The sequence below is a fragment of the Nerophis ophidion genome, linkage group LG20, assembly GCF_033978795.1.
Source record: "Nerophis ophidion isolate RoL-2023_Sa linkage group LG20, RoL_Noph_v1.0, whole genome shotgun sequence".
In the NCBI taxonomy this organism is placed as follows: Eukaryota; Metazoa; Chordata; class Actinopteri; order Syngnathiformes; family Syngnathidae; genus Nerophis; species Nerophis ophidion.
In genome coordinates, this window is record NC_084630.1 from 10,725,431 (window position 1) to 10,735,430 (window position 10,000).

General features: G+C 40.9%; 1 protein-coding gene across 2 annotated transcripts in view; it reads left to right on the top strand.

The window, feature by feature from the left end:
• Positions 1-10,000, top strand: part of gne (glucosamine (UDP-N-acetyl)-2-epimerase/N-acetylmannosamine kinase) — a 65,382-nt gene that overhangs the window by 9,334 nt on the left and 46,048 nt on the right. The window contains exon 1 of one of the 2 annotated variants that reach the window (XM_061880434.1): positions 5,057-5,236. The exons of the other annotated variant lie outside the window; for it this stretch is intronic. Coding sequence (XP_061736418.1) covers positions 5,198-5,236 — 39 coding nt within the window. The 5' untranslated portion in view covers positions 5,057-5,197. Of the gene's footprint in view, positions 1-5,056; positions 5,237-10,000 lie in introns of those variants that run through there. 2 annotated transcript variants of the gene reach the window in all.

Genomic DNA, 10,000 nt, shown 5'->3' on the forward strand with positions numbered 1-10,000 from the left:
TGGCAGTAAGTCGGACACGTTTCCAGTGAGGGTTGGACTCCGCCAAGGTTGCCCTTTGTCACCGATTCTGTTCATAACTTTTATGGACAGAATTTCTAGGCGCAGTCAAGGCATTGAGGGGTTCCGGTTTGGTGGCCGCGGGATTAGGTCTCTGCTTTTTGCAGACGATGTAGTCCTGTTGGCTTCATCTGGCCGGGATCTTCAGCTCTCACTGGATCGGTTTGCAGCCGAGTGTGAAGCGGCCAGAATGAGAATCAGCACCTCCAAATCCGAGTCCATGGTTCTCTCCCGGAAAAGGGTGGAGTGCCATCTCCGGGTTGGGGAGGAGACCCTGCCCCAAGTGGAGGAGTTCAAGTACCTAGGAGTCTTGTTCAGGAGTGGGGGAAGAGTGGATCGTGAGATCGACAGGCGGATCGGTGCGGCGTCTTCAGTAATGCGGACGTTGTACCGATCCGTTGTGGTGAAGAAGGAGCTGAGCCGGAAGGCAAAGCTCTCAATTTACCGGTCGATCTACGTTCCCATCCTCACCTATGGTCATGAGCTTTGGGTCATGACCGAAAGGATAAGATCACGGGTACAAGCGGCCGAAATGAGTTTCCTCCGCCGTGTGGCGGGGCTCTCCCTTAGAGATAGGGTGAGAAGCTCTGTCATCCGGGAGGAACTCAAAGTAAAGCCGCTGCTCCTCCACATCGAGAGGAGCCAGATGAGGTGGTTCGGGCATCTGGTCAGGATGCCACCCGAACGCCTCCCGAGGGAGGTGTTTAGGGCACGTCCAACCGGTAGGAGGCCACGGGGAAGACCCAGGACACGTTGGGAAGACTATGTCTCCCGGCTGGCCTGGGAACGTCTTGGGATCCCCCGGGAAGAGCTAGACGAGGTGGCTGGGGAAAGGGAAGTCTGGGCTTCCCTGCTTAGGCTGCTGCCCCCGCGACCCGACCTTGGATAAGCGGAAGAAGATAGATGGATGGATGGATGGGTTTTTTTCTTAGTATCTTGCTCACAGACAAATCAGATAAAGTGTTCTGACATATCCTAACAACTTTCCTGGCTGGCTCCATGATGATACAAAAACAGGGGGAAAAAAAACAGTATTATTAACGCACTCACCTTAGCGTCAACTCGTTAGGGGGAGTTGTGTCACCAAATTAGCTGATTGGTATGTAAACCATGTGATTGAATCGGGAAATGAAGCCGTTGAAACTTTATTGGCTCTTGATTTTAGTCACAACGAATCAAGCTTTAAAGCAGTGGTTGGTTCTGCTGCATTTTAGGTGAAGAGTTCGACACACTTTTTGAAGCATAAGTTTTGAATTGCCATTACTTGATAGTAAATGTACTGTGTACTGCTGTACAAGCTGTGTACTGGCTACTCTAAAATATACCCACGTATAATTTCTATAGTTTTGTCCCAAGCAGTTCATCAAGTGGCTGCGGAAATGTGAGAAATGTTCAAGAACTTCACACTTTAGTGAGGAATGGAATGCTGACACGCAAGATTCTATTTTAGATTCATTGTTTAATGTACAATGTAATCTAAAATCTTTAAAGACTGGTTATTTTTTCCTTTGTCCATTGTAACATTCTATTCATTCCAATTGTCAAGGCATGTTCATGCCAGTGACGTGTTTAGTTTTTTTTTACGTCATACAAAGCAGTAATGCCCTTGGAATTTTTATTTTCATAATTTTTTTGACTTTCAATTATTTGTCCCGATACTAAGGTTTTGGTACCGGTGCCAAAATGTATTTTGATACTTTTCAAAAGGCTCTATTTTAACAGAACAGTATTTGATACATTAAACATAACAATTTTGGCATTCGTGAAGTGAAGTGAATTATATTTATATAGCGCTTTTTCTCAAGTGACTCAAAGCGCTTTACATAGTGATACCCAATATCTAAGTTACATTTAAACCAGTGTGGGTGGCACTGGGAGCAGGTGGGTAAAGTGTCTTGCCCAAGGACACAACGGCAGTGACTAGGATGGCGGAAGCGGGAATCGAACCTGCAACCCTCAAGTTGCTGGCACGGCCAGTCTACCAACCGAGCTATGCCGCCCCACAGTAAACGACATTGTGAACATACTAGACCACTGTTTTTCAACCTTTTTTCAGTGCTGTACCCCCTGTGAACATTTTTTAATTCAAGTACCCCCCTAATCAAAGCAAAGCATTTTTGGTTGGAAAAAAAGAGATAAATAAGTAAAATACAGCACTATGTCATCAGTTTCTGATTTATTAAACTGTATAACAGTGCAAAATATTGCTCTTTCTTGAACTATTTGGGAAAAAAAGGTATAAAAATAACTAAAAACTTGTTGAAAAATAAACAAAAATTTCTACACATAGAAGTAATCATCAACAAAGTGCACTCTTTGGGGATTGTAATAGAGATCCATCTGGATTTATGAACTTCATTCCAAACATTTCTTCTCAAAAAAATAAATCTTTAACATCAATATTTATGGAACATGTCCACAAAAAAATCTAGCTGTCAACTCTGAATATTGCATTGTTGCATTTCTTTTCACACTTTATGAACTTACATTCATATTTTGTTCAATAAATAAACATATTAATAAAGGGTTTTTGAATTGTTGCTATTTTTAGAATATTTTTCAAAAATCTCATGTATCCCTTGGCATACCTTCAAGTACCCCCAGGGGTACGTGTACCCCCATTTGAGAACCACTGTACTAGACAACTTCTCTTTTAGTAGTAAGTAAGCAAACGGGTTACAAAGGCTCCTAATTTGGTGGCTGGCATATGCAGTAACAAATTGTGTCTTTTCTGATTGTATTGTTTTGTCAAATTTATGAGTGGTAGAAAATGGATGGATTATTAATCTATTTGTTCATTTGCCGTTAATATCTGGTTACTTTCTGTTTTAACATGTTCTATCTACACTTCTGTTAAAGTGTCATATAAACGTATTCTTCGGTTGTTTGTATATTTTACATATGTTTTGGGTGATACTACATATTTTAAAGTAGTTACAGGGTCACACATTGGTCATACTTAAAGTCCTTTGTCCAGAGACCTATTTCCTGAGTTTATCAATCAATCAATCAATGTTTACTTATATAGCCCTAAATCACTAGTGTCTCAAAGGGCTGCACAGACCACTACGACATACTCGGTAGGCCCACATAAGGGCAAGGAAAACTCACACCCAGTGGGACGTCGGTGACAATGATGACTATGAGAACCTTGGAGAGGAGGAAAGCAATGGATGTCGAGCGGGTCTAACATGATACTGTGAAAGTTCAATCCATAATGGATCCAACACAGTCGCGAGAGTCCAGTCCAAAGCGGATCCAACACAGCAGCGAGAGTCCCGTTCACAGCGGAGCCAGCAGGAAACCATCCCAAGCGGAGGCGGATCAGCAGCAGTTTCAATAGGGTCCTTGGCCCATGGCAAAGGACTCCACAGGAGTCCTTTGCCATGGGCCAAGGACCCTAATTAGGAGATTCCCACAAGCACAGTCTATCAGTATCAGCTGTTTTGCCCTGTATTTGTTCAGGAATTGTGAACATTTTGTGATTTTTTTTTTTTACCTATCCCCGTTTAAATAAGAAAATCTCATTTCAGTAGGCCTTTAATATTCAGTGTTTTATCGTTAACAGTTAATATTGTAAATGGTGTCTCATTCAGTAAAAAAAAAAATTAAATTCCATTCCGTTTTTCAAGGCAGTGTGTCATAACGTTTTAGCATTCAATCAGACATTATTGTGAGGTTTTGTATTAGTGTTCCTAAAAATAGATATAGTGGCCCCAAGACCAGTTTTTTTCCTCTAAATGTGGCTCCCGACTCAAAATAATTGCCTAGGCCTGGTATAGAATATTGCGTTATATTGGACCACGTTATATCAAACTTTAAGTTTAGATTGAACTTATATCTGTCAGTAGATTCAAAACAATAACATATCCCCCCATTATTTATTATGCAAAACAATAACATATACAGTGGGGCAAAAAAGTATTTAGTCTGCCACCGATTGTGCAAGTTCTCCCACTTAAAATGATGACAGAGGTCTGTAATTTTCATCATAGGTACACTTCAACTATGTGAGACAGAATGTGAAAAAAATTCCAGGAATTCACATTGTAGGAATTTTAAAGAATTTATTTGTAAATTATGGTGGAAAATGCGTATTTGGTCAACCATTCAAAGCTCTCACTGATGGAAGGAGGTTTTGGCTCAAAATCTCACGATACATGGCCCCATTCATTCTTTCCTTAACACGGATCAATCGTCCTGTCCCCTTAGCAGAAAAACAGCCCCAAAGCATGATGTTTCCACCCCCATGCTTCACAGTAGGTATGCTGTTCTTGGGATGCAACTCAGTATTCTTCTTCCTCCAAACACGACGAGTTGAGTTTATACTAAAAAGTTCTATTTTGGTTTCATCTGACCACATGACATTCTCCCAATCCTCTGCTGTATCATCCATGTATCCATTTTGGTATAAACTCCACTTGTCGTGTTTGGAGGGAGAAGAATACTGAGTTGCATCCCAAGAACACCACACCTACTGTGACGCATGGGGGTGGAAACATCATGCTTTGGGGCTGTAAAAAAATGTAAAAAAAAATATTTAAGTCATTACAGAAAATACACTCATAACAGTTTAAAGGAAAATATTAATATTATTTTGTTTTTATTGTTTTTCCTTCCCTGACTGCATGTCCCTGATACACACCCATCACAGTCATAATATCCTAACTGTCCACCACAATGTCACTGCTATAGCTTATTTTTATTCTTCCTCTTTTATGACAATACATATTGAAGTACTGTGCATGTCGACAGGTCAATCAATGAACATGAAAAATAAAATCAGAACAGTGAAATTTAAATATCATTTCAACTGTATGGTGTATGCAAATGTGACTGAAATCTGACAAATTATCAGGTCTGTCCACCTCAGTATACACATTGTGTGTGTAAGGGGATGTCTCATCTTTCTCGGCCAATCACAGACGTGAATTCCAATCAGCCCAACCTGATCTCTCCCCTCCCCCGGCGATATGGCTGCATGTCACCCTCTCTCTTCCTCTCCTCTCCCTTCTGCGCTCTTTTGCCTCCTTGCACATTTCAGTTTCCCCGATGCAGCGTGTCTCGCTAGAGATCGCGTTATATTGACGACGAGAGGATAGGAGGTGGTTGGGGGAAATCCACAGAGGTTTTGGGAGGGATGGAAAAGCATCGTGGTCCTCTGTGCAAAAACCCTCATGTGAGTCATGACATTTGGTCTGCTTCCTCTCGAATGTGTTTGTTTTGTCTCGGTCTTCATCCTTCCTGCCGTTCCCAGTCGTGTCTTCATCCCACCACTTCTGCCTGTGCCTTCATTTTCTCCGCTCGCTGCTGCTTTGTCATCCCTATTTTTCAATTTGCATGCATCCCTTCCCCCTCACCGTAAGGCTGGCGGCTGCTGATGCTGTCTTGTGATGCTTAAGAAGAAGTCATGTTTTGCTGAATTGGAATCAGGCTATATATCACACGCCCACTTACAAGTGAGGATTTTTTTTTGCATGTAAGATTCCAGAGGATAGGAAAGTAAATAATGTGTGTTCTGTTGTGTTGGTCATTCAAGACTGAAAAAAGTCTAACAATGTGTGCTTTTGTTTATTTGTTCAGATTTTCCTTGGGGAAAGTGAAAAAGATCTCGGATAACTGTCCCGCTAGGCCAGTAACTTAAACCAAAATGTCGCCAGTTGACTTATATTTCAAAGACAAAGCTGATCATTTCATTTTCTCATTTACAAAGACATGCCAGTGGGCAGGTTTTTCTTTTGACTGTTTGCCGGTATGTCTGTGGCCATGACATGATACAAGCTATCTTTACTTGTTGATTTGAACTAAGCCAAGGACACTAACGTTTGTTTGCATAAGGATAAGATTTGCAAGTGCTTGGAAGGAAACAAGTCCGTGTTTATTTGCTAAAATCATTGATTTTAATCTCCAAACACTGTTAAAGACATTTTCCCCCCACATTTAAAACACTTCCTTGTGGGCTACATTACTTAATTGTGGTTCTTTGGTCAAAATGTTTCATAGATAATGCTTGACAAACCATCTTCAAGCCACTTTCTGATAGGCTGTTTTGTTGACGGTCTTATTCACGTGCCTCCACTCAGACTGTTCTCCTTTTTGTCAGCCATGTTGTAGTTTTTAGAACTTCTGTATCGAGTCTAGTTAGATGGATAGTAATATTGATTCCTTCAGGAGAGTTCCCTCAGGAAAATTTAAATTCCAGCAGCAGTGCACAGAATTAAGATCAAATTTAAAAAGTTGTTTTAAAGTGATTAATAAATAAATAATGGGAGTACAGTGGGGCAAAAACTTATTTAGTCAGCCACCGATTGTGCAAGTTTTCCCCAATTAAAAGGATGACAGAGGTCTGTAATTTTCATCATAGGTACACTTCAACTGTGAGAGACAGAATGTGAAAGAAAAATACAGGAATTCGCATTGTAGGAATTTTAAAGAATTTATTTATAAATTATGGTGGAAAATAAGTATTTGGTCAACCATCCAAAGCTCTCACTGATGGAAGGAGGTTTTGGCTCAAAATCTCACGATACATGGCCCTATTCATTCTTTCCTTAACGCGGATCAATCGTCCTGTCCCCTTAGCGGAAAAACAGCCCCAAAGCATGATGTTTCCACCCCCATGCTTCACAGTAGTTATGGTGTTCTTGGGATGCAACTCAGTATTCTTCTTCCTCCAAACACGACGAGTTGAGTTTATACCAAAATGGATACATGGATGATACAGCAGAGGATTGGGAGAATGTCATGTGGTCAGATGAAACCAAAATAGAAGTTTTTAGTATAAACTCAACTCGTCGTGTTTGGAGGAAGAAGAATACTGAGTTGAATCCCAAGAACACCATACCTACTGTGAAGCATGGGGGTGGAAACATCATGCTTTGGGGCTGTTTTTCTGCTAAGGGGATAGGACGACTTATCTGTGTTAAGGAAAGAATGAATGGGGCCATGTATCGTGAGATTATGAGCCAAAACCTCCTTCCATCACTGAGAACTTTGAATGGTTGACCAAATACTTATTTCCCACCATAATTTACAAATAAATTCTTTAAAATTCCTACAATGTGAATTCCTGGAATTTTTTTCACATTCTGTCTCTCACAGTTGAAGTGTACCTATGATGAAAATGACAGACCTCTGTCATCATTTTAAGTGGGAGAACTTGCACAATCGGTGGCTGACTAAATACTTTTTTGCCCCGCTGTATATGTTATTGTTTTGCATAATAAATAATGGGGGGGATATGTTATTGTTTTGAATCTACTGACGGATATAAGTTTAATCTAAACTTAAAGTTTGATATAACGTGGTCCAATATAACGCAATATTCTATACCAGGCCTAGGCACTTACTTTGAGTCGGGAGCCACATTTAGAGGAAAAAACTGGTCTTGGGGCCAGTATATCTATTTTTAGGAACACTAATACAAAACCTCACAATAATGTCTGATTGAATGCTAAAACATTATGACACACTGCCTTGAAAAACGGAATGGAATTTTAATTTCTTTTTTACTGAATGAGACACCATTTACAATATTAACTATTAACGATAAAACACTGAATATTAAAGGCCTACTGAAATGAGATTTTCTTATTTAAACGGGGATAGCAGGTCCATTCTATGTGTCATACTTGATCATTTTGCGACATTGCCATGTTTTGCTGAAAGGATTTAGTAGATAACATCGATGATAAAGTTCGCAACTTTCTGTGCTAAGAGAAATGCCCTGCCTCTGCCGTAGGTCGCAGACGATGACGTCACATGTTTGATGGCTCCTCACATATTCACATTGTTTTTTAATGGGAGCCTCCAACAAAAAGTGCTATTCGGACCGAGAAAACGACAATTGCCCCATTAATTTGAGTGAGGATGAAAGATTTGTGTTTGAGGATATTGATAGCAACGGAGTAGAAAAAAAACAAAAAACGCGATTGCGTTGGGACGGATTCCGATGTTTTTAGACACATTTACTAGGTTAATTCTGGGAAATCCCTTATCTTTCTACTGTGTTGCTAGTGTTTTAGTGAGTTTAATAGTACCTGTGTCTTGACGCGCAGTGTCTCAGGGGAGTGGACGGCACAAGCTCAGCTTTTTCCCGGTAAGAACTGACTTTTTATCCACAATTTTCTCACCGAAACCTGCTGGTTGACATGTGGTCGGGATCCATGTCCGCTTGACCGCTCTGTGATCCATAGGAAAGTTTCACCTCCAGGAATTTTAAACAAGGAATCACCGTGTGTGTGTGTGGCTAAAGGCTAAAGCTTCCCAACTCCATCTTTCTACTTAGACTTCTCCAATATTAATTGAACAAATTGCAAATGATTCAGCAACACAGATCTCCAAAATACTGTGTAATTATGCGGTTAAAGCAGACAACTTTTAGCTGTGTGTGTGTGCAGCGCTCATATTTCCTAAAAACATGTGACGTATTGCGTACACGTCATCATTACCCGATGTTTTCAAGACGAAACTCCCTGGAAATTTAAAATTGCAATTTAATAAACTAAAAAGGCCGTATTGGCATGTGTTGCAATGTTAATATTTCATCATTGATATATAAACTATCAGACTGCGTGGTCGGTAGTAGTGGGTTTCAGTAGGCCTTTAACAACATATGAACGCCACACCCCCTTTCGATCGACATATTCTACAATCAAAGTTAAAGTTAAAGTACCAATGATTGTCACACACACACACACTAGGTGTGGCGAAATTTGTCCTCTGCATTTCACCCATCCCCTTGTTCACCCCCTGGAAGGGGAGGGGAGCAGTGGGCAGCAGCGGTGCCGCGCCCGGGAATCATTTGTGGTGATTTAACCCCCAATTCCAACCCTTGATGCTGAGTGCCAAGCAGGGAGGTAATGGGTCCCATTTTTATAGTCTTTGGTATGACTCGGCCGGGGTTTGAACGCCCAACCAACCGATCTCAGGGTAGTAATCGTTTATCACCGTTAATTGGTTACAGGCCTGACTTTAGTACAGGGGTGGGCATTACGTCGATCGCGATCGACTGGTCGATCTCGGAGGGTCGATCTCAAGCCAGGCATTAAAAAATAGACATAAAAATGAGCAATCATCAATCATACCAAGACTTCACTTTCGTCAGTTGTTTGACATTCTCGGCACCCGAGGATCTTGTGAGATGACGCTGGCTGCTGCGAGCTCATATTTAAGAAAAAAATCACTAACAGGGCGGACGCAGAGAAACACATTTTATTTCTAGAGACTCCGTACCTACTGTCAAAACTCTAAAGACCGACTGCACAGTTCCTGTCTTCACCATAAAAGACCTGTTTCATCCTCCCTGTGCTAACAAAATAAGAGTCTCAGAAAGCTAGCAAGCTACGGAGTTTGATGCCAATGTATTTCTCCCCCGCCCTCAGCGACCGCTTTCTCACTTGCTTGCCCACCCGCACAGTCACTGACATCACTCACCTGCTGCCAGACATTAAAGGGCCACACACATATGCTACTCTCATAACAAAGTGTTTAAAAACGAGTATGCAAGTTGGACAAATGAGATGCCAAATCCAACCACTTTCATGTGGTATTGGACAGAAAGGAGGACTTTTTTTTTTTCCTCCATTTGAAAATGCGGACGTTATCAGCACCACTGTCTAATTCCAATCAATGCAAGTCATCAGAATCAGGTAATACACCAACTTATATTCTTGTCTTCATGAAAGAAAGGAATCTATGTGTGTTAAACATGCTTGTATTATCATTAAACACCATTAACTTGTTAACAAAAATGTCTCTTTCATAAATAAATAAATATAAATTATAAATAGGAATGAGGTAGATCTCCTCGACTCGGTCAATTGAAAAGTAGCCCGCCCGCAGAAAAAGTGTGAGCGCCCCTGCTTTAGTAGATTGATTTACGCAAAGCAGGAATTTCAATTATAAATGAAATATTCAGGGCGGACACTCTAACCACTAGTCC